Source organism: Ceratotherium simum, chromosome 8, assembly GCF_057802395.1.
Source record: "Ceratotherium simum simum isolate JZ-2026a chromosome 8, ASM5780239v1, whole genome shotgun sequence".
Taxonomy (NCBI): domain Eukaryota; kingdom Metazoa; phylum Chordata; class Mammalia; order Perissodactyla; family Rhinocerotidae; genus Ceratotherium; species Ceratotherium simum.
This window is the reverse complement of record NC_141907.1, coordinates 13,197,529-13,223,514: the sequence shown is the minus strand read 5'-3', so window position 1 is coordinate 13,223,514 and position 25,986 is coordinate 13,197,529. Positions and strand designations below refer to the sequence as shown.

Sequence of the window (25,986 nt, the reverse complement as noted above, 5' to 3'; positions counted from 1 at the left end):
GGGTGCTGGAGATACAGAAATGAACAAAAAGACAAGGCCCTCCCTCTTGGAACTTACATTCTAGCCATAGGTTTGCCTTTAGAAGGGAACAGTGATCATCTTTGGGAGTTGGTTGAAAGTGTCTAGAGGTAGGTATGAAAAATAAACATGGAGCAATTGGACATTGATAGAGTGATAAATTAATCAGAATTTAGACCATTATACAGGATCACAGACCTCGGGACAATAGCTTTTTTATAACATTGTTTTTGTAGAGGTTTTGATTGAGCCTCTAAAATTATACGAATGACTTTTTGCACATAGCGATTTCAACGTTTTCCCCATTAACACCCTGGTTCACCCTGCACCAGATCCATAAAATTCCTTCTTAGTTCCTCAATGATTTGATATGCATATTAACAGAGAAAACTAAGCACTACTGGTCTGTTATTAAAATAAAAAATCATAGAAATTTAAAGTTGGGAAATATTTAAATCCAGATCTGCTCCTGCCTTGCTCAAACTCTTTAATAACTTCTGTCTGCAGAGTAAAAGCTGAACTCTAAAGCTTTCACTCAAAACTGCTGTATGAAGTTAGGCAATAGCTGTTGTTTTTCTTGATGTCTTGGCTTTAATCCTAAAGGCCTCCTGAAGACTCAAGAGACTTTGGGTGCGGAGAGAAAATTATACTAAACTATTGCCCATAACTTGAACCACTGCCTCATGTCAGTGATTTGTGATTTGTTCCCATCCTGGCTTTCTTCTTTTAAGCATGTGTCTAGTTCATTTATGTCATTCAACCAGTGGTTACTGAAAGACTCCTATATGCCAGACATTCATAGTTTTGGTTTTCTCTCTATTTGTTCCCCTTGAAATACATCATCCAATTTGAGTCTAAAGAAGCATTCACTGTTGGTTCTCCAACTGGTACCTGGCCCACTCATCTAGAAAATCAAAGTAGCTTTCCCCATCAAAAATGAAGTTTCACTGTTCCACTATTTCCTGGCTGTATGAGCAAAATAAAAGACTCATGGAAGGAAGAGGCAGGAGCTTCTCCGTGTAGATTTGTTATCCACTTACCTAGCAGCCATCATCTGTTTTTATTTCAAAGCACCTTTACTTGTACTGTTGAAACACGGTTCTTAATCTAGGAAAAATCCCCACTATAGTATTTTTGAAAACATTTTTCAAAATTTACATAATTTATTTAGAAGCATAATTGTTAGGAGTGCTCAAATTCTCTCTAACTTGCCACTATGATCACTTGAGGTGGATGTGATTTTTATCTTCTCAACACATATCTTCTGATATCCATCCATTGATCTAGCCAACCATTCCATTATGATGCTCTATACTAAGCTTTAATCTAGACACTGGGACCAAGACTAAGACTAAGGCAGAGTTTTTGCCTTCAAGGAGTTCATGTTAAAAGACGCATTTGCGGCTACAGAAGTCCCAGGTTGACTAAAGAGTGTGGATATCTGAACCTGGACACTGGGTAGTTGGCTTTTGTCATTGAATCAGTTCTCATGACATCAGAGACATGCTCCTCTGTCTTGAGTCTAGAAGGTTACATAAGTACCCTGGCCTGAAATCTTGTCTTGGTCACTGCTGTAATCACTCTGAAATGCAACATGGTGCTGTACACTTTCGATGTGTGAAAGTATTTGTGAAACTGAATTGGGTTTAAATTTCTTTGCTACTTGCCAACTATTTATTGGTGAATTGAGATTCCAATAGATGATACATTTTTTAACCCTTAAGTTCTGAATCAATTGAGAAATAAGACAAAGGAGATGGCAGTTGTAAAAGACACCATCTATAATTTTGGTACAAACAGTTATTGGAGATCATGCCTTATATCTACAGACAAATGGCTTTCCTAATATTAAATGCAAGAACAAGTAGACTTACCCACCCAGTCACCAGTGTTGCTTGGTCACCCTATAGAACTGGGTCTACCCTTGGAGACACTGAGCAGTAAGCACATTCCCAGCAGAGCTTAGCTAAGGAAAGGAAGAGGAAGGGGCAGGGCTGCACATGCCCAATTCCTTTTTCTCAACTTTCGACTCTCTGAAAAGATTTCCCACCTCACCACTTCCCTCAGGTGGAGAGAATGAAGAGGCAGAGGGAGGTGAGGAGTATCACCTTAATGGAGATTACTCCGGAGGGAAGACTCCTCAAGAGTCTGGAAAAACATTCCCTGGCAACACCAGCTCTCTGTTGATTTGGAACAGTCTCCTCACCTATTCCCTGCCTGTGTTCTTCCTGTTTGTCAGTCTGCTCCTGGTTTCCCCTTCCGATTCACTAGAGTCTTTTAATTCTAACAACTCAGAACTTCCTTCTTTCTTGTCTGATTTCTCTTGCCTGCAACTTCCTCATAGGCTCATCCTTTTTCCTGGACCATATCTACCTGGTTTGGCTCCTAATCCCAGTCTACCTGGTCAGCCCTATCTTCCACTTGTTAGAGACCCAAAGTGATGAGCAAACACACTCATTAGTTGGCAACTGTGCCAGGCACTGTTTTGGACATTCAAGGTGTAGAGGCAGTCAAGATAGATAAGGTCCCTTCCATTATGGAACTTTTGGACCACCAGGGGCTGGAGAGATGTAGCAGACAATTACATCCCAATCCTGATAATTCTTCAGAAAGAAAGCAGTGCATCTGACATATGTAAGATCCTCCTCTCATTGGCTGTAGATATTAAAATATGAGCTTAAAATCTTTTCAATAGTGTTTAAAGTGCTGATGAAATGGTTATTCATAATATTCTTATCTGCTATCCTGATTTTATTTTCTTTTTAAATTTTCTCTGCTATTAACTTCTCTGGTAAAAGAAGGAAAAAAAAGAATAAAACCTTTTCAAAGTTCTATGCAGCCAGAAAAAAAAAATCGAAGATATCCACCAGCAGCTTGCAAAAACAAGAGGGAGTTCTGGGGGTTATAAAACATATGCTTGACAACAGATATTACCCACCAGCGAGATATTGTTCATATCTCCCCAGCCTAAAATTGCACGAATGATCACCCTGGTTATCAATTCATACATGCTCACAATGGCCTGGTGGCTCCGGGAATTACCTTCTTGGATTGCTGCAAATCCCTCATCTCCAACAAATTCATCATGCAAAGTCCCCATTATAATGAACCTTGGGTAAAACTCAGAGCTCAATTGTATTTTAACTTGTTAAGTGGAGTGTGGGTAGTCTCAGAAATATAACAGTTTTGGAATGTTAGAAAAGAGACTTCACCTTTCAAATCTGTTTCCCACAATTTTATCACTGCGTGGCCCCACCGCAGTCACAGTTGTCTGAAATTGAAGTATTTGTCCTCTCAGCAGAAGTGCCACCAGGAGAGGTTCCCACTTGGTGGTATCGAGTTCCCTTGATCAGGGTCCGCGTCCTGGAGCCATCAGCAGGGTAAGCCTCATGGGGCTTCTGGCAGGATAGGGGCAGCCAGCAGTTACCTAGTTGTGGGTAACAGTAAGTGGAAGTTTTTGCTTTTATTTTTGTTTTCTGAGAATCCCATCCATTCTCTTGGTAACGCATTGTGGAGGAAATCTGTGATAACAGGTGGAGGTTATGAGACACTGCACCCCAGCTCTCCATGCCCTGATCATGCTCATCTCTATTGAACAGAGCAAAGTCCATAACATACCAACCACAATTCCATGTCACCTCACTCAATAACCACATATGTGTTTGTGTACATGTGCACATTACATGTATACATATACAAACATGTATATACACAAATACACACCCACATACATACAGCCATACATATACAAATATATGGGGGATGGCTATTATTGGGTGCTGGGTGCTCTGATAAGTTCTATGGATATAACTGTGAAACAAGACGGATACGGCATCTGTTATTGTAGAACCTACATACTAAGAGGATAGGACAATTCAAATAAAGCAGAGTGTCTCTGAATAGGTCTAGAGATTATCTACGTCCAAAGAACCTGGGATACTTGTTAAAAATTCCAGACCTCGGCCTCATCCTGGTCCTACTGAAACAGATGTTTTTGGGGGTTATGCCTGGGAATCTTTATCTTAACGTGCTCCCCAGGTGTAGTCTGTTTGAGAACCACTGTAATGTGGTAAATACCCTAACAGAGAAGTGTAGGTTGTCAGTGGAATTTGCGGGTGATACACATAATCAGCCTGGCCTATGGAAATTAGAGAAGGCACCCCGGAGGAAGTAGTTCCCAATTTGGGAGCTAAGGAAGAGAAGCAGTTATCCAGAAAAAATAAAAGAAGGAAGAAGGGTCAGAAAGAATGGCCAGCAGAGGAAAGCCAGAGAGTCTATGGGGAGATTTTTCAAAACATCCACCCTGAGTGATGAGGGACGCCAGCAAGTAGAGAACAGTGTGGTGCTCCCTCCATTTGTAATGCTTCCAATTTAATAGAAGACAAGCCTTTCCCTGGCATCTCGATAAGCTGCGTACATAAGTTTCACTTCCTCTTCTTGTGTTTACTTCTTTCCAATAATGACAACACTATAGAAACCTGCATTGGTGTTTGCACATATTGCAAGATCCAGACCTCAGATTTGGAAACTTCCGTGTGGTATACACTTAGGAACACTGAATCCCTGACTTTGTGCCAGGTGCTATGGCTGCCACCAGTGGAATGGATGACTTCATGTTTCCTGTACAGAACTAAGATGGTCCTGAGAGAGTGAAACTTCACAAACCTGCACACTGATGGTCCATCCCTCCACGGGATGCTACCCACTTCTTAATTTTATGTTTGTTCAGGACCCAGCTTACCGAGGTCAATTAAAGTCAGGAGGAGATGTCGGCTTGATTTAGTAAAATTGGATTCTTTGTCTGCCTTGGGTTTATCTCCTTGGGCTGGGTTGTCATTTGAATTTTATGTTTTTGTCCTTATTTCTTCTGACCATTTTTTTCTTCCAGGAAGAGTTTTTCAGTGTTACACTTGCTCTATCTGTTTGCAAGGAAGGTGTTTGTTTCTATAAAGTGCCTGTCCCGTCTGATCTCCATCATCTTTATGGGCGTGCATTCTGTCACTGTGGCTCATGTCTGGCTGTGGTTTGTTATGTTTTGACAGGAGTTTGTTATAAAGCTGGGGATCACGTCTCTGGCTTTGCCTTTCAAACTTTCTTCTTTACGGTAGCCATAAACCCACGCTGCTAAAACGTTCCCTCTGAGGAGAGGGTGGAATTCTCATAACAAAAGCCTTGGGGGAAAGGAAAAAAGAGAGAAAGGGAGGAGGGGAGGCAGGCAGGAAGAATTTTGAAGAGATGTTATTAAAGTTGCAAGGTACATACCGGCAGTCATTCAAATGTAAACTGCAAAAAGAATATGCAGAGTTCCCAGAGATTTGAGAGAATCATGACAGACAGCCAGGAGAAATGGATCTAGATTACCCTGCCCTGCTGTATTTAATCTTCGGAATCTTGGACAAGTTGGGACTGCAGGCTAGTGAATGAAGCTAGTCCCAGGGTTTCTAGAAAGGGAGAAAATGTGTTGTGGGAACATACACTGCTTCCTCTGAATCCTCTACAGCAGCCATCTTGCAAGTTTGTTTATGAAAATGCTTCAAATTATCTTGTTCTTCTGTGTAGACAGTGGAATGTAGACAAGGTCTGGATGATGCTTGATGTGGTGTCTGTATTTCAACCTTTGTTCTTGCCTTCAGTAAGCAGTTATGGAGTACTTGCTGTACGCAAGGCCCTAGCTGTGCATCCTTAGCTGGTTCTGTTGAACACTGTTGTGACCTGGGAGCTTGGCTAGACACTCAATGTAGTTTTTCTATTTCAGTTAATCCTCAAGGTCGTCTGGAAAGAAAGTAATATTATCCCCATGTAACTAGCATATGACCAGCCACTTGGTACATAATACATGCATGTTGCAGATAAAAAGAACAAGTCGAGTGGCAGGGGTGGGATTTAGCCCTGTTTGTCTCATTCCACAACCCGCGTTTCTTACCTTACCCCACGCTGATTCTTCTCTAACCACCTAGTAAGTAAGAGAGAGGAAGAAGACAGCATCAGCTCCCTTTATGGAAAGTCTAGGGATATTTTTTTCTTGAGCAGGCAGCCCAGGTCTGCATCCCTGATTTTGTTGCCCTGGGAAATAGCAAAAGGCACCATCTCTGGTATAGGAGATGCGTCCAGATCCCAAGTGCAGCAGTCATGCATCTCCAACGTGGCACCGAGTCACAACCACCCAACAAGATTTCTCCTGGTGGCCTTGTCTCCCTTACCCACCAGCTCCACTCATGTGTGGGTGCTTGGCCAAGGATTTCTGTGGCCCTGGCCCATCTCCTCCCCCTTCTAGCACTGACTACCCTTTTCCTCACTGCCTCCCCCAACATTGAGATGATTCTCCTCCCAGCACCTCTGTTTGGGAATGCGTCTACTCTTTGCTCCTTCCTTCCATTTGTCCTCCATCTCCCTTCCTTTTCTTCTCTCTTTCTAGCTTTTATTCACTATGTATTGAGCACACACTCAATACCCAGGTATTTTCCATGTTACTTCATCCTTATGGCAAGCTAATAATAATAGTGATAAAATAATAAAATAACTATTATCAATGTCTTATTGTGCAGCAATGCAATGTTCAGCCATTCAATAAATACTTATTAAGTATCTACTACACTTTCCACATTGCTCTCAGTTCTGAAAATATAGCCAGGAGCAAACAGACACAGTTCCTTCCTTCTCAGAGCTTGTATTCTTATGAAGGAGCAGGTAATATACAATATAACATAACAGGAGTAGTAATCAATGTCATGAAGAAAAATTAATTAGGGCGTGGGGATAGAGCTTAGCTGGAGGTGAGAGCATTTCGTGGATGATTTTATGCGCTCTGCACAACATCCCTATGAGGCTGGCACTGTTCTCATCCTCATCTGAGAGATGAGAAACCTGAGGCCAGAGTGATTAAGTAACTTGCCCAAGGTCACACAGCTGCTGTGGGACAGAGGTAGGATTCAAGTCCAGGCAGGGTGCCTCCAGGTGCATGATCTTGACCCCATGGCCCACTCCTGGGGTAGGTCAGGCCTGGTGAGGCCTGGGAGGAGCAAAGCCACAAGGGTCCCTAGATCTTCTTATCAGTTCTTAGTGACAGAGGAGAAAGAGGGGATCCAGAGAGAGGCCAGAGCCAGGCCCGTCTGGACGCAGTGGTCCTGCTCCCAGTTCCTGTGGGCCAGTAGATGTCTGGCTCTCCTCCTCTCCCAATAAGAGGGTCACCTCTCCTCCTGGAGACAATGGAGCACAGACAGAGTCCGGAAGTGTCATTTCATTTTGGGGAATGGAGCCCCAGTGCCCTCATTGGAAGGAGATGAGGCAGCTTCAGGCAAGGGACTCTCAGTTAGTGGTGGAAAGTGAGGGGGCTCTCCATGCTGTTTAACCCACGAGGGACATTAGCAGGTGTGTGCAAGCTCTAGTAACCAGGTACCAAGGCTCACACACACCAGACCCATTCCAGAACCCACAGAAGGCCCAGAGGCTGCCTTCTCTTGCCTAAATCCTCAGGTTTTTCTGAAAATCTGCACATAGCAGGTCAGAGTCCAGCAGCTAGCACCCACGCAGTTTTATCAAACTTGCATGAGTGTCGTTGGGCTGTTAAGTCCTGCTGCCATAAAACCCATGCAACATTTAATTCACTGTCAGGGGCTTTGTTCCTTTCCTTGTCGACACAATCTACAGGTCAGAAGCACAGCCCCTAGTGGACTTCTGTGGAATGTGAAGCTGACCCCCCTTTACTACTTCTCATTTCCAAGGATTTTTACTTCCCTGTAAAGTGCGCCTGGAATGCTGACTTGGCTTGCAAATAGTCTGTCTTTCTTTTTTTTTTTAAAGAAGTGTGCTTTTGTTTGGATGTTTGGAGTTTCGATGTTTATGAATTGTGCACACAGATACAACAAGGGAGAAGCCCCTTCAAACAAGGTGGTCTCAGATGGGATGCTTTTTTCACTTGCAAAACTCAAAATTAACTTTAATCCCAAGATGAATCTTTCAAAATGATTAGTCTCTAATCCTTAATTATTGGTAGATCATTCAGATATGAAACTTTCAGCTATGGTGCCCTAAAACCTTATTTTCTTCTTGTGGTTTTTGTGCCTCAGCTCTGAACTATGAAAGTGGCTTTACCTCTGTGTTAGAAACCCGCACGTATGCGTAACCAGTCGGAGGTTGGCAGACTGTCTGCATAGATGTGCCAAGTCTGCATTCATCCATTTGCCAAACATCTTTTAAGTAGCTATTTACATCATGAATGTGCTGTGATACTGAAATGATCAAGAAATGTTCCCTGCCTTCAGGGAACTACAGTCACTGAAGAAAAGACAATAAAATTGACGATTACAATCTAGTGGGGTAAGTCGCATAGTCCGCATATTTGGAGTGCTATGGGAGTAAGGACATGCACGAAGTGCTTAGGAGAGTCAGGCTCTGTGCCAAGCACTTGACAGGCATGATGTTATTAATACTTGTAACTGCCCACTGAATTAGTGACTGTACCATTTGACAGGTTAAAAAACTGGGGTTTAAAGAGTGTAAGTCATTTGTTCAAGGTCACATCTTAAGTAAATGGCACAGCCAGGATGTGAATTCAGAACTTCCAATGCAGGACATAATTTTACCATCACTTTGAGTACAGAAGAAAGAGGTGGAAAACTCAAAGGCAAAGGATGATGCTAAGCCAGAGGAGATGGTCCTGTAGCTAGAATTGAGGATGTATAAGACTTGGGATGAAACAGAAGAGGTGGCATTAGGACACCCCAGGCAGAGGATGCTGCGTGAGCAAAGGTTTTGAGGAGTGCAGTCCATGGAAACACTAAGGAAGTGGGTGAGATTGAAACAGAGCTGAGAGAAGGGTGGTGGGGACAGCCAGTTTATTACTTTAATTCTACAAACCTTTCCTTTGACTTCAAAATCCACTTTAAAGGGTCATGTTTTATTAGCTTCTATTTTAGTGACCACTTAACACCTTAGAAGGAACGTCTTGTATAATATCCAGCCTTGGGGGATGGCCCACTATTACCCATGGCTGCCTCTCTCCACAGAGAGGAAATCATCTCTCTCACCACTCTTGGCATCGCTAATGCTTGCTGAGTCCTGGTTTTGATTAAGTTTGAAATCACCCACATATGTCTGTTTCTCTGGCAACACTTCTCTAACCCAGTTGAATTGTGCTGATATTAAAACACAAAATTGAACGACTTGTGGTGTCCCCATGGGTTTGAGTTTGAGAAGGCTCAATAAATCATATTGAAATAATTTCATAAGAATTCGTGAAGTTGGCACCTTTGAAAAATCAAGGAATGGAATTTTCTCACTTCTCTAGTCTGGATCAGTTTTTTCCTTTAGCCAAGTGAATGGGTGTTTGGGTGAAATAACTCCAGAAAACTGCAAACCATCTGAAAATGTCAAATGTGAATGATTCACTTGGAGCAATAACCACAAGAGCTGGATGCCTGTAATTAATTACTTAATTTCATCATCTACATTTTTATGTAGATAAAACTTTGAGTACCTGAAGGCTGCCACTTTGTGAGGGACACACTGTGTGATCAAAATGGCAGAAAATGTAAAAGTTGACGATATTCAGTGCTGGTGAAGTTGTGGGTAGACAAGTACTATCAGAGCTGGTGAGGGAGCAAATTGGTCACAGCACTCGGAGGGGTAATTACTGGTACCTAGTTAAATAAGATATATTTTTTCCTTTTTCAGTATCTACCCTGTTGGAAAAATTGAAAAGCAATCTATATATCCCTCAACATGGGAATGTCTAAATAACATGTGAAACAGCAGTACTCTGAAATATGATGCAGTGATTAAAATCAGTGAATTAGCCTTAGAGTCCAAAAATGTATTATTGGGTGAAAAAAGATAAGTTCCATATAGATATATTTAGTATGATACCTTTTACATAAAAACAAAACAAAACAAAAGGCACTCAAAATATGTATTTTCAATGGGGACATATGTGTGAAGATAAATGTATAATTAAAAAATGAAGGCTACATATACTGATAAAAAAGAAGATATGGGGGGGTGAAGGCACTGACATTGGTGGGTACAGGGTGGTCAGAGAAACTTTAGACTTATTAATTTTATTAGTAATAATTTTACTATTACAATGTATTACTGATACTGATGTATTACTTAGTAACTGTATTAGTTAACCCTAGCTGCTTAAACAAATGAACATCTATATTTCAGTGGCTTAACACAATAGAAAGGTATTGTGTGCTGTAAAGTCCAAACGGGTTCTGCCGCTATGTGGCAGCTCTCTTCCTGGTCGTAATTCGGGGACCCAGGTTCCTCCCATCTCCTGGATCCTTCATCCATGGGGGGTCCATGGAGTCTGCTGTTGGGTCTTCAGCATCTGCTGTCAGAGGTAGGGAAGACTGTGCCTATTTCACATAGAATGATTTTACTCATCATGTTTGGAAGTAGAATTTTTCTTCTTGATGTCTACTTGGTTGAAAAAAATGAAAACAATGGAAATGTCCATTGGACGTTGGTTACAGCTCCATCACATAGCAGCACCCAACTGAGAGGGCTTTTAGGAAGTGAGGTCTAGCTTTATGCCTAGGGAAAGAACTCAGATCTAGTCAACATGTAGTGAGTCTCTGTGACAGTAGTGTATTAATTTTTTTCACATGTATTACTTATGTAATTTAAAAATTAATAAAAATTAAATTCAAGCATAGAAATAAATGAACAATGCTTGATTAAAAACAACAAGCATTCTACTTTATCCCACCCTGCCTGCAAGTAGCTATGCAGTTTTACTTCTCTGGCCATCAGGTTTTTCTGCTGTAAAATGAGGGTGTGGAATATAATCATTAATAACCTAACTACATTTATTAAATAATTGTTAGTATTTTGTATTATATTTTTTATACATATATTAAGTGCTATTCATAATCACTAATCAGGAGCTAATCAGTATCACTACGAGTTGAATTCATTCCTACTTGAATAGGAGAAACATGCTAAGCATGTTCTTTTTCTAATGGTATTTTGGAAATACGGAACTAGCAAAGGGTGCATTGTAAGATCTTCAGAAACCCATCGAGATTATAAAGTGCTACTGGGACTCACTGCACTAAACTTGAAGTCTTCTCTGGCTGTAGGATTCTAACTTAAGACATAAGATAGTGCCTCATGTAGAGCACTGCCTTCGTCGATGTTTGTTCAAGGAATGAATGAATTCACAAGTTGAATTTATGCAAAAACTTACACAAAAATGTGTGGGTATGTGTGCACAAGAGAGAGTAAAGTTTATACTAAGACTACAAAAATTATTCCATAATTGAAAGTATATTAATAGATAGCTTTCTAAAAGAAATTAGACAATCAACTCAATAGTAACTGAGAAGGCATTTGATCAAATTAAACATCCACTAGGATTAAAAAGAAAAAAATCATGAAAACAAGGATTAGAAGAATAATTTGTTTTTCTTTTCATAATAAGTAATATGATCTGATTTCAAATCAAGATGCAGTACTTCCCTTAGTCCTAGAGGCATTCCTTAAAAAAATCAAGGGAAAAAAAAGAAAGTCAACTACTGCCTTCATTATTTAATACTTTTTTCTGGAAACTATTATAATAATTGCAATAAGATGAGAAATTAATATATAAATATATTGGAAAGAAAGAAGGGGAAAAAATTTTAATATTTGGGAATGATAGATTTTTTCACTTAGAAAATTCAAAAAATCTGCCCCAAAAAACTATTAAAATGAATAAGAGCATTCAGTTAAATGTCTGTGTTCCTAATAGAAATAATAATGAAAAAAATTACATTAACCATTCAGCATAACTAAAATATTCAAAAATTATCTTAACAAGAAATCTATATATAGAAAACTACAGAATTATTTTGAGGTAGAAATAAAGACAAACAAATGGACAAACATTTCATAGTTCTGAATGAGAAGATTGGGTATTTTAAAGATGTCAACTCCTTCTTAGTAAATTTAGTTTAATTTAAATCAAGCTCCTCCCAATTTTTTTTTTTTTTTTTGGAATTTGACAAAATTATCTTAGGATTCATCTTGAAGAATAAATAGAGTATAGTTATGAAAATGTTGAAATAAAAATAATACAGAAGGCAGAAATAAATCTACCAGATGTAAACTACACGATAAAGTTTCAATAACTAAAAGAATATTGTACTGTCATAAGAAGAGAGGGAGAGAACTCTGTGTAATGACATAGTTCATCCAGACAAGTTCCTCTAAGTTATAAATGTATAAGATCTGGTCAAGGCAGCAGCCCAAACCATGGGAAATGCACCATGTTCCCTAAAACATGCCGTTCTCTTGGCCTGGACCACTCTCTTCCCCCGACTCCCTGGCCTGATTGGTGTCTATTCATCTTTCAGCTTAGGTCTTTCTCTGACACCTTATTCCCTCCATTAGTAACTAGAGCATGGCCTGATTCTGGAAGTCAATAAAGGATTTCAATTTCGTATCTAAAGGGTGTTGATTCATGGTAAGAGGTCCAGCCATGGCTGTGGACCTCTCCTGCACAATGTTATCCTCAATACCCTGGATAAAGGGATAAAGGAATTTTGCCCATCATGAAAGGCACACATCTGAGAGAAATACTCTGTGATATGGCTGACAGAATTAGGATCCAAAATTATCTGAATATGGCAAAGCACCAGTTGAACCAATGAGATGAAATGTGGCAGCCTTACATGTAAGTGCCTATAATTTGGAACCTGTAAATTTATTCATGGATTGCATTGACTCATTCAGCAAATATGTATCGAGTCCTTATTGTGTGTCAGGCAGTGGATAAACAGTGGAGAACATCATTCAGCAAATATGTATCGAGTCCTTATTGTGAGTCAGGCAGTGGATAAACAGTGGAGAACAAGATGGAGCCGTGGCACACATCTCGCCTGTCCTTAATTAATGAGTTAATAGCTCTAAGAATTGCTTGATCAGAAGCTCCCTGAGAGCAGGATGGGGTCTGCCTTGGTCATTGTCGTTTCTGCAACACCTAGTACAATGTGGTGTGGCTGAAGTCTTAGTCAAATTATTAAAAATTTGGTAGGTAAAAAAATGGAAGAAAAAAAATGCCTGTTATATTTCTATCAGAAATTTTTGTGGAGTTGTGGGACCCTGTTGGCAGATGGATAATACATTTAAGAAGAATGAGTAGGTTCATCAGATCACATCATTGGCTCAAACCTTCCAATGCCATCTTATTGCACTAAGAATAAAATGCAGGCCCTTGCCATGGCCTAGAAAGCGCTACATAATCTGGCCCTGACTCCTTCTCTGAGCTCATCTGCCATCTCACTCTCCTTGACTGTACCCCTGCCGCACTGCCTTCTTTCTGATACCGGGACACACAAGCTCATTTAACCCAAATTCATTCCCGCCTTAGGGTTTCTGCCCTTGCTGGTCCTTGGGCCTAGACCTCTCCGCTCCCGGATCTTCACATGGTCCTGTTCAATCAGGAATCATCTCCATCATCACCTCCTCTCTGCAGCCTTCCAGGCTGGCCAGACTAAGCTAGCCTGTCTTCCCTTACCACCAAGTTTGTTCTCTGTTTCTCCACTTGTCTGCTCTTTGTCTCCAGCACCTACAACCATGCCAGGCCCATAGTACCTACTGAGTAAGCATATATTAAATGAATGAATCTTCTTATAGCGAAAGAGGTCATCAGAGAGAAGATATTAAGTCAAACTGCTTTTGTTGAGAAAAGAAGTAAAAGGTATATTAGAATGAAAGTGATGTCAATTTATGAAACTAAAGTTGTTTGACTGCTTACCCTTCATGAAGACAAAGCAATCTGCCTTGAACCCATATCACTTGCATCAAAGTTTGAGCATGTTTTATTTCCATTGTTTTGGCTATTTGTAATGGTTATTTACCATAAATGAAATCACCAGTAGTATTTATTTCACTACTAGGAGCATCTCCATTTACATGTTAGCATAATGCATTCATTGATTTCTGAATACAGTTAAGTCTAAAGTTTAATGAATCTTTGTGTTATTATGTACCTCAGCAGTAGAATTTCCATTTGAATTTCTGGAGGACTGCAGCTTTAGAACAACTATGTAAAACTACATAGATTCAGTTAACCAATTTATCAATTAACATGTTTACAAAAATTTTTAAAAATCAGAATAATCGATTATTTTATTATAATTATCTTCACCTAGTGAAACACACAAATATGTGGTTATGATTTTCTCTTTCCAATGAGAAGAATCATTAGTTACATAATTGCCAAGTGTTAAGTGGTACTAATGCATTGTTAGTTACAAATCTTCTTCTAATTTCACATTTTAATCAGGGTTCTCAACCTCTTTCATTTTTTGAAGTGAATTGTCTTTCAAAGATAGAAATTACAGGTACTTAGAATAGTAAATGATAGTCCCAAATCAAAAGGTTTTAGCATTAGACATTGGTTTTTTAAAGGACTTGCAGAACTTTAGAGCACTTAAGATCTGAACACCAGAATTGCAGTTTGGCGAGGATATTTACCAAGAGCTTAGAATCACACCTAATAAACTACTAGAGAATTAGAGATTCTCAAGATAAAGATTATTTGCTACATTGATTTCCCTAAAAATATTTGAGAATGCCTGTTTCACTACAACCTCACCAAATTTATGTTTTAATCTTTTTATTATTTTAATTTGTACTTTGATTACTAGTTTGAACATTTTCCCATATGATTATTTTCTACTTGCAATTTCTTTCATGTGAATTACCTATAAACATTCTTAAGAGTTTAAGAAAAGCATTTCATCGTTATTAATAAAGATGAAATGCTCTGAAAGACAGATGCACAGTAGTTGATATCTTCTCAATGACTAAAAGTTCCCAACGTGTACCATTTGTTTCTAAGTGGGGAAAAGAATCAGCTAAGATCTAGAAGAATCCTGTGGATATCCTAACATCTACAAGTAACACTTATAAGAAAAGATAGAAGCTAGATCCTGCCTCCCCAGCTCCATCAGCCTACTGACTCGAATAGCAAGAACTTCTGGGGAGTGGGGGTCGGTGGTTGGGAACAAAACAGAACAACAAGAAACTTCCCAAGTGGGGCCGGCCCGGTGGTATAGTGGTTAAGTGCACGCGCTCCGCTGCGGCTGCCCGGGGTGTGCAGGTTCGGATCCCAGGTGTGCACCCATGCACCACTTGTCAAGCCATGCTGTGGCAGAATCCCATATAAAGTGGAGGAAGATGGGCACGGATGTTAGCCGAGGGCCAATCTTCCTCAGCAAAAAAAAAAAAAAAAAAAATTCTAAAAATAAAAAGAAACTTCCCAAGAAACTGGAATTCAGAGCTCAACATCCAAATTCTGAGTAAATTTTTAGCTATTTTTGGACTAATCATGTTTACCTACAAGGTAGACATGATTTATACAATAGACATTTTAGGCTTCTGAATAATTTAATCTGCGATTTCCTTTTCTCATTCACAAATACATAGATAAATAACATATACTATATTCCACACACCTAACATCACAGAAGATCTTCCTGTGCTATCTTCTCACCTTAATTCCCCTTCCCAACTTTTGGAGGCTTGATCTAATTGTGTTAGAAAAATGGAATCTCTTTTACAATCTACTATAGTCTTAATCTCTCTTCAAGAATATTTGAAAGATGTGATCCTTTTCATGGGACCACAATGTAGCTTTAGCTATATCAATATTTAAATTATTTTTAACTCCAAGGATTAAAACAGAAATGTAAAGTGTAAGAGTATCATTTGAATGTGACCATATGAAATTTAAATAGATTCAGAATTGGTGTGGCTGATGAGTAAGGGGACCATTGAATCTAAATCTGAAATGTTCACTGATTTAAAGTCATTTATATTAGGCTGTGCAGTGTGGTTGCACGATTTACTAAATTAAAAAGACATTTTAATCTTCTCGGTGCTTCAAAAATAATAAAATTATACATTGAATTCAGGATTAGAAAAAACTGGCAAAGAGTTCAAAATCACATCCATTTTTTAACTTTGTCGATTATCACATTGTATTACAGGTCTTTAGGTATTTGTTAACTCTCTTGTTAGAAATGAGTTTGAAAGACAGGGACAAAAATCTATCTTTGTGTTTCTAGCACCTTCCAAGGAGCTCTACACCTACTCTGGACTCAGTGAATGTTTATAGAAGACATCAGTGGACTATGAAGTGATTTCCTCAAGCACATGTGATTTTTTTTTCCCAATTATTTGTCCCATTCACTGCACATTGCCCATATATTGCTTAGAGTGTGTGTACGTGTGTGCTATGTTTTTTACTCTACTCTCTTGCGGAACAGAAGCACTTTGGCAAAGATAGTCTCTTTGGTTGGCAGAATAATGGCCCCCCAAAGACGTCCAGTGCTAATCCATGGTATTTGTGAATATGTTACCTTACAGGGCAAGAGGAACTTTGCAGATCTGATTAAGTTAAGGACTTTGAGAGGGAAATTATCGATTATCCTGGATTATTTGGGTGGGTTCAATGCAGTCACCAGGGTCCTTACAAGTGGAAGAGGGAGGCAGAAGAGGAAGTGAGAGTGATGCCGTATGAAGGCTCCCTCTACCATTGCTGGCTTTGAAGATGGAGGAAGGGGCCACAGCCAAAGAATGCAGGCAGCCTCTAGACACTGGAAAAAGCCTGAAAACCAATTCTCCCCTAGAGCCTCTAGAAAAGAACACAGCCCTACTGACGCCTTGGTTTTAGCCCAGCAAGACCCATGTCAGATTGTCAGAACTATAAGAAAATTAATAAATGAATAGAATTTAAGCCACTGCTTGTAGCAATTTGTTACAGCAGCAGTAGAAAACTAATACAGTCTCAGACACATCTTTTTATCCCCCTCAGCTTCTAACACAGGATGTTGCACAGAGAGATTCAGCTGTGTCCTGCAGTTGATCATTCTCTTCACTTCCTCTTTATTTTACGTCAGTGTTTGCTACCCCATTCCCTTATCAGGAACAGGACAGCATTAATCAGGATTCCTCCGTTTGCAAATGACAGAAAGCTAACACAAACCCATTTAAGCAAAAAAAAAAAAAAAAAAGAAGAAGAGGGGCAGGCTCATCTCACTTAAGTGGGACCTCCAAGGACTGGAGGTGGCTTCAGTCCCGGCTGAGAGGAGGGCCCAATCAGTCCCCAAGACTCTCTGTCTCTCTGATCTGCTTTCCTCTGGAGGCGGGCTTCTGTAGTTCGTGATTCACATGCTTTTAATGGCAAAACTGACCTTTTCCTTTCAGGGAAGGATTCTAAGTTGCCCGTCTTTGTAGCCTACGGGGTTGAATGGGTGTTATGATTATTCACTGCTACCTTTAAAAATGCCCCAAAACTTGTTGGCTTAAAATACAAACGTTTCTTTTATTTACCCATGATTCTGCAATTTCGGCAAAGCATATGGGGACAGCTTATCTCTGCTTCATCCGACACCAGCTTAAGGCAGCTCAGTCGGAGCTCAAGGATTCACTTCCAAGATGGCCTAGTCCACACGAGCCGGTGCCGGCTCTTGGCTGGAAGCTCAGCTGAGGTGGTTGGCTGGAAGACGCTGTTCCCCTTCACGTGACTGCTCCATACGGTTAGGTTGGGCGTCTCGCCGCAGTATGGCAGTCTTAGAGTAGTTGGACTTTGTACATAGCAACTGACTTCCCCCAATCACAAAGTGGAAGCTTCTAGGCCTTAAACTTTAGCTCAAAACTGATACAAGGTCATTTGTGCCACATTCTATCAACAAAAGAAGATCACAAAGCTCCGCCCAGATTTGAGGAGAGAAGACTACACACACAAGTGTGTATATATGTATATATACGTGAATACCGTTGTCACGATTCATTGGGTCCACCAGAGTAGCAGTCTACCATAGTGGACAATGGAGCTTTGTGAGTGATGGTTCAAACAGGACCATGGGGAAAATTGTAGGGTCAGTCCCACAAAGGAAACGGGGCTGAAAACAAACCTCAGGTATCCATAACAACCATTTCCTAGAGTGCTAGAAAGTATTCGATGAAACAAAGCTGCATTTCCCTCTAAGTATATTTACTACATAGTATGTACATTTTCTGAGTTGGAGATGTTATTAAAATTTTAGGTTTAAAATTAAGAAATCTCAAACTTTTTTCCCATTCAATTTTTCTTATACTATGAATGAAAATGATGATAATATATAGCAAACACTACCACAAAGGAATTAAATTGTACAGGATTCATGAGGAATAAACCGTAATGTGGCTAATCCAGTGGTGTTTATTTGCAATAAACTTTTTAATGTGACAATTCCTTGGATATTGTAGTGAAATATTTTCACTCTATGTCTACATTTTTATGGTTTGTATTTATTCTCCACAGTACAGATCTCAAAATGTCAAATTAGTAGAGCTGTTTTACAATAGTTTTAAGTTAGAATATTTGAAATGTATTAAATTAACTTTATCTGATTAGCCAAGTACAGTAAGATTTTTTGCATTAACAAAGTTTTCTTTATGATGTAAGTCATGTATATGTTTAAGGATATGGTGGACTCAAATTACTCTTATTTGAATTTTATATTTAGTGAATGAACATGCATTGTTGGGGATTAGGGAGTATTAGGAAATGTATGAATAAGGATTATTTAAGATGGAATTGCCAAAGATCCTGGAATACTTTGAACACACTTGTTGATTGATTTTACTGCCATAAATATGAACCAATAACAACTATATAAATTATTCAGAGACTAGTCATCCATATCGAGATTCTTTAGAGGTCGCTTCAGAAAACAGTTTGGCAGGGTCTTCTTTTTATAGTTATTTTTTTCCAAATCCATGTACAAAAGTGATATAGAGCCATACGGAATGGATTAACACTGATACTTTTAAAATGAAATTAAATATTTTAAAACATTCAAGTGAAGATTGCACGATCTTTCTTACTAAAGCTCTCTTTGGTAATTTATCTTAAACATTATTTTTGTCTGGAGGCATTAAATAGTGAATGTAAGAGATTTATTAAAAACCCTGGATCGCTTGAGAGTGCTTTAGTACTTTGCTTCAAAATCTGCACATAGGCAAAATTCCTGATATTATGAGTTGGGATTTTCACTGTAAGAGGATTTAAAATCTCTGCTAAAGCAAGGCCTTGTTAGCTGTTTCTAAGCGTCATATATCAGAGACCCAGCTACTTACCAATCGCTCCAACTAAAATAGGGCAGGACAGGACACATGGAATGAGAGAGACCAATTTAGATCAAGTGGACGGTATCAAGTTCTCTTAAAATGGGTCTTTTATTCTAGAAAGATATCTTATCCAGCTCCAGAAGCAGATAGAATAATCAGCATTTACATAGTTATGGATATCTTTGTATGTGCAGATACAGATCACTTTTTAAAGACTTCCATTCGTTAAAGCAGTGTGAGCCATAGTGTTGGAAAGAGTGGGTGTTTCAGGGTTTGCAAATTTGAAGTTAGGGACCCCAATTTGACACTCATGAATTATATGACTTTGAAGGATTCCTAATAACCTCTTTTTTCATAATAACCTTTTTGGGTCTCAGTCCCCTACACTCTTGCGGTTGTATAAAAGATCCAATGAGAGAATGCCAAAATACTTCACACACTACAAAGCAACACATTATTAAAATTTATATTATTATGATTACTATTACTACTGATAAAGCATGATTGGATAATTGACCTGTAAACAATCCATTGAAAAATCCAGGTGGGCTGAATGTGTTTTATTTTTTGAAAATAATTCTCATTTAGAGAATATACACGAGGTCCAAAGTAGTCAGTATGTTTGTCTTCATTATTTTTAAAGTACTTTGTTGTTAATTCCATCAAGTCGATTCCAACTCCTAGTGACTCTGTGCACAGCAGAGCGGAACCCTGCCCGGTCTTTTTGCTCCCTTCCTTCACCTTCTGGCACTATAGCATGCAATGCTCTCCTGCTATTCATAGGGTTTTCATGGCCAATTTTTTTCAGAAGTGGGTGGCCAGGTCCTTCTTCCTTGTCTGTCTTAGTCTGGAATCTCCACTGAAATCTGTCCACCATGGGTGACCCTGCTGGTATTTGACATACTGGTGGCGTAGCTTTCAGCATCACAGCAACACGCAGCGGCCACACTGTGACAACCGACAGACGGGTGGTGTGGTTCCCTGACTGGGAAATGAACCCAGGCCTTGGCGGTGAGAGTGCCCAATCTTAACCACTAGACCACCAAGGCTGACTTTTATAGTACTAACCCTTACATTATTGACTGTCAATGAACACAGAATCTGGACAGATGACTGTACAAATTTTTCTTGAATAGTTGGGGATTTTATTTTATTAACTGTAACCTAGAAGAGTCACGGCTGTTTATAAAGAGAAATTTGCCTCCTGGTATGGTTTCCTGAGACGGTTTGTATCCAGTTGGAGGTCTGGTGATGGTGTGGGGCATGTGGAACAAGTCAGATATTTTTATTAATTTTGTGTTTTTCTGTGTTTCTCTCCCAGCTATCGGCAGGACCCTCATCCCTCGTTACTTTAGCACTGTGTTTGAAGGAGGGGTGACCGACCTGTATTACATTCTCAAACACTCGAAAGAGTCATACCACAACTCATCCATCACGGTGGACTGCGACCAGTGTGCCATGGTCACCCAGCACGGGAAGCCCATGTTTACCAAGGTACGGGGTGGGCTCAGAAACATGGCTTGTTCTTCTCTGGGTGTACTGCAGGATAATTATTAAGGTTTTCTTCTGGAACTTTGAGCTGATTTATCTCATGTTAGCCACTTTGAGCTCTGTGAGATGAACTTTTTTGTTTGTGACATGGCTAGACTCTTGGTGAGCATTGTTCTAAGGTGTGTGTACGTGATATGGAGCACAGGGAAATCAAACACGATAGAGCCTTAAAACTAAGAGGAGGAGAGGTTCGGCTGCCTATTAAACTCAGATTGCTACATTAGAATTTTAGTTTTTATAGAAAAGATCTTCTAGAGCTAAAGGAATATTCTCCCATTGCTATGTGGGCAGTATTTGTGTTTTGCTATTAAAATTAAACGCTTTTTAAAGCTAAATTCAAATGTTAACAAACAGGGAAAAAAGCAACTAAAAATCAACACAACTCAACTAGCTAATAATCTTTAAGGAACATAAAAATATAAATGAAATAAGGGAATTCAGAGTTTAAAGGTTGTTTCTCCAATTCTAAGAAGTTCTATGATTGGTTAGTCGGCAAATGAGCACAGTAGAGGCAGAAGTTGGTTATGAAAGAGAAAATGAGAAACGTAGGGGAAGGAAGGATGGGTGGAGGAGTAGGTCATACAATCTTTGAGGCAGGATTCAAGGTCCTATGAAGGATGTGAGATGAAGGAGAGAACAGATAGAGGATCAACTCCATCTTCTGTACATTCTACACCTATGATCCTTCCCATACACAAATAATTAACATAGGGAGCATTCCCTCTGGGCATAGACCTTTCTGGAACGCTACATACAATCCCTTTACATCTTCTCCCAAGTAGGAAAATTAGTAAGAACAGATATTTAATCATAGACTCTGGCAAACTAAGACTCAATGTGAAATTAATTTGTAATATTAATGATAGCAGCTATCTCTTTTAGTTGAAAACATAAACGACAACCCTCTCTTTATAGTTAAGACAAGTAGAATTACTAGTGCCAACTGCAAAAGCCCAAATTATAAAACTGAATATGTTTGTTACTTAAGCACAATTTTGCTGAAAGAATAAAAATAAAATGTTTATTATTTAAAGTATTCTTTGGTCTTTTTAGTGCAGTTTAATCTTTCCGGTGCCCACGATGGTATAGAAAACCAAAGGCAAATGAAATGATTATAAAATGCAAAAGTAAATCATCAAATGCCATTGGTTTTGTGGAATCTTGATTTTGTCAAAGATATTTTAAATGTGGAACAGGAGTTGGGTTTTTCTCTTTCCTCCTTTTTAGCAGTTGAACAGAGAGGAAGGTTGTCATTCAGGGGCAAAGAAGATTCCCAGAGGATGCAGAAGTCCACGCTGGGAAGAGTTTTGCTTTGTGAAAGGGAATGATCACCTGGATTTCGGTTGGATCCTTCCATGCCTCACTTCATTTTGGAGACACAAAACATTTACATAATCTTGTGGATCAGATGGATAATAAAACCCATTTCGAGTGTTACAAAGTCTGAGCACTTCAGAGAAAGCATTTCTCTGCTGCTTCATTCTCATTTTTTTGTCTAGGCTTAGTGTTCCTTTTAGATAATTGAAGAAAAACATATCAATTCCTTATGCTTTAAGGGAAAAAAAATCCATAGTAATTAAATAAAACTTAGCCATAATGAAGGAGCTACTTCCAATGCCTGTAGCCACTGAAAATAAAAATGCATCTTGTAGTAGTTCTTTTACATATTTCCTCGATTTCTTTCTTTCTCAGGCCAAAACGTTTGATAAATGAGTAGAGTCAGTTGCTCTGAAGATATAGTGTTATACATTCAGGACTGGTTTTATATCAAAAAGAATCCCATTCTTCTGATGAATTGATAAAGTACTTTTTTCACTGAAATCAAGACACTAAGGCTTTCCTCTGCAGCATTCTTCCTCATCCCGGAATTCTCCCCTCTCTGATGGCTGAGTGGTTTGTTCAGACATCCAGGGCGCTCACCAGGAGGACCTGAGCCTTCGCCTGAACTCAGCTCTCTCAGCCTCAAGCTTCAATTATTTAGATCACCCATCTGACTCTACTCCCCAGCAATGCATTTGCCAACTCTTGTAATGAATATTTCCATATTGTGATGAAAAATATCACTTTCTGGGAAATGTAACTTAGCTGTGTGGACTTAGTCCAGATGCTAATTATGCACATTTATTTTTAGAAAATTCTAAAGGATTCATTTTTTTTCTCGTTGGTGATTATTATACTACCCAAAGAATCTTTCTGATTTTTCTTTTGTTCTCATATTAATTAAAAATAACTCATCTTCATGGAACAAAATAATATGACTATTTAATATAAAACAGTGGGCTAAAGACCTTTCAGTATCACAAAGAAAAATAGTTTGGAAACCGATGCTTTATTTTTAAAGGGGAGTCTGCTATTAGCCCATGGCATTACTTAGCACATTGTGTGTAGGCAGTATCACATTGCTCTAATTTAGACTATCAATAAACTCTAATTCCCCAAATAGCATTTGACCCAGTGGTTCTGAGTTGCTTTTTTGAAAATTTGGTCAACTGGTGAATCAAAAATCAGCTGCAGTCCTAATCAACAGTAATATTTAATATTCCTCAGGAGTATAGTGCACATTTTGCAATTTCCTGATCCTAGGAACATTATAGATTATGGATAAATATGTAATTAGAATTTTAAAACACACTTTATGAAGCCTTTCTTTTCTGTATTCAATTTCAAATCAAATTGAAAACAAGGCTTAATAATCAGAAGAGCAATCACCAAGGTTTTCAGCATTAAAGACCCTCGAATTATATTTGAGGGGAGTGAATCCTGGCAGATGCTGAGAGGAGCCCTCTCTGGGGTACATGTTGGGTTACTTTGAGGTTTTACAAACTGGAACAATAATTACAGCCATTACTGGACACCTTATCACTTCCATAAACATAGACATATTTTTTCTGGTCTTAATTATTTATTATGAATTATTTACTACTATAGAAAAGTACCGTGGAAGTGCACCCACCAGTTTTCCTATATGAATACTCATTCATGTCCGTGACAGTTAGTTCATTCTTTCCTTGGCCTGTATACACGTTATACTCCAAGATTTATACGTTGCTACTCTTATCCTGACTCTAAATGAATTATTATAATATCAACGATGGTATTGCTCTAATGTAAGTGTGCGTGTATATATATATGCATTTACATGTGAAGTATTTCAAAGTAAAATACAACTAGCTTTACGCAGCTGTTAATTCAAAAGCTTACTATTCCATGCATGCTGTTCCAAGCATAAAGACCAGAAAAATTAAATAAACACTCCCACCTAAAAAGCACATTTTATTTCATAAAAGCTATATAAGAATCATTGTATTATACAACTACATGGTCAATATTGCTTTACAATTAGTCAAAGAAAGAAAAGGGTTAAAAAGCTACCGGTTAGTTTGAGAAATGTTCTTTTTTAGTTCTCTTGTTCCCGGCCTAGTCTCAAGCTAGCACGTGATCCGCTGAATGCCTGCCAGCCTCTTTCTTGTTGATCCTCCGGAGACCATCTGTGCTGGGGGCATTGATTAGAGTGTGTCTGCTGGGATTACATCTTTTCTGTTGCCATGCCAACTAATCAGCTGATTTTGGTTACCACAGAAACAAAATGTCAGAGCTCACAGTACGGTAACATGAATTCAGCACAACAGAAAATGTTTTCTTAATTGGGGACCCTTTTGATTTTGGATTCCAAGTGAAAGGCAGCTTTAAAAAAAAAGGCCAACTTTAGATAAAAGCGACATTAATTGTATTGATTAAGAGGAATGCACAGAATTTTTCTGAAAAGAGAAAACATTAATTCCCCTTTATAAGCTATGCCTGTTTTTTACCATATCCAAACAAAGAATACATATTTTTTTTCTTAAGCACCTCTATTCCATTTGCTGATTGTTACATATAAAATAAATCACAAAGCCTTCAGTGTCCTTTAACTTCCGTGATGGGTGCAGGAGGCAGAGAGTCTGCCTAGAGCTTCTGAGGAGGCTCTGAGTATAATTACTTGGAGAAGACCAGCGGTGACCAAATTCTCCTCCATCCTTTCATTCAAGGAAGTCATTTAATTTTCCTTAAAGAAAACACCCAACACAGTCAACTCGGATTCAATTCTAAGGATTCCTTTCTTGCATATGATATGCCCTGGATAAAGCTGATTCCTTGGTTTTGAGAGAGATAGGAGGAGCCCAAGGCTAGTTGCAATTTTCCCTTTTGTAGGCCTATGACAATTTGACTGCAAGAGGGTCCTCAACTGGTTTACTAGATCATAGTAAACAAAGAATACAATTTAACTTGACCTTACAGATGCTCCAGTTGAGTAATTCATCAGAAGGACTATATCCATGCCTTTCCATTATGAAATTCTATTCCAGTCGAAGTAAACTTGAATCTCCATCTGCCCTGGGTTTGTGGTTCATAAACACAAAACAAATAGCTTAGATAACAAAAAAACATGACATTTAACTGGGCTAATATTTGTTTAAGCATCCAATAATCCCCTTTCTTTAAGGAAAAAAAAAAGGATGATAGCGTCCAAGCATCCCTGTCTTGCATTGTCAAGACCTTTCACTGTCACTGGCTGGCTGTAGTTACCTCCCTTTTGTGAAAGCCTTCACTGCAGGTGGCTTCTGTCATGCTAACACCGCAGAGGGAATTAGGGGGCTTAATCTCCATGCAACTCTTTTGAAAACCTTGGTAAATTAATTCCAAGGCTGACGATGCTCTAGAGGAGTTGTTTGGGGACACTGAAGACTTCCCCCATTTCAATGTGCTCAACTCTTGTGGCTAAGATGCCAGAAACGAGGCTCCGAAGACCACTCAACTGAGGAGTTTTGGAGCAAGGTGCCCAAATACCTGAAATTACCCATGGATTCTGCTAATAGGATTTGAGTAGAGGTCTTCACCCAGATTATCAATAATTATCTTACAGTGCTTCTGAGATCTTTGATAAAATGAAAATGGCACACATTAATAGCATCTTTCTTAAGTAGTGCCATATCAACACATTACTAATTCTCATGTGCTGATATTTGTGGCTTGTTTAAAGAAAATATTACCTTAGAGTGAATAGAAATCATCTAACCCAGTGGCTAGGACATAGTTGGAACTCAATAAATAGTGGCCTTTTGTATTAAATTCCCAAAGAGGAAAATTAATATTTCATAAAGGGTTGATAGAAGTTGCTAATTAACTTCATGGACTATAGTTTTAGAAATGATCATATCCCCTATTGATTTAATTTATGTTATTTATGTTTTCTCAAAAAATTATGTAGTGTCGTGACTTTCAAAGTCTTGCACGTTTGTTTTTAGCATAGGAAATCTTTCTCCAAAAAGG

At 38.9% G+C, this 25,986-nt stretch overlaps 1 protein-coding gene across 7 annotated transcripts in view; it reads left to right on the top strand.

Annotated features, from left to right (window-relative positions):
• Nucleotides 1-25,986, top strand: part of LDB2 (LIM domain binding 2) — a 356,991-nt gene that overhangs the window by 256,810 nt on the left and 74,195 nt on the right. For all 7 annotated transcript variants that reach the window (XM_014788889.2, XM_014788887.2, XM_014788888.2 and 4 more), the window contains exon 3: nt 20,447-20,619. In XM_014788889.2, coding sequence (XP_014644375.1) covers nt 20,447-20,619 — 173 coding nt within the window. The remainder of the gene's footprint in view (nt 1-20,446; nt 20,620-25,986) is intronic.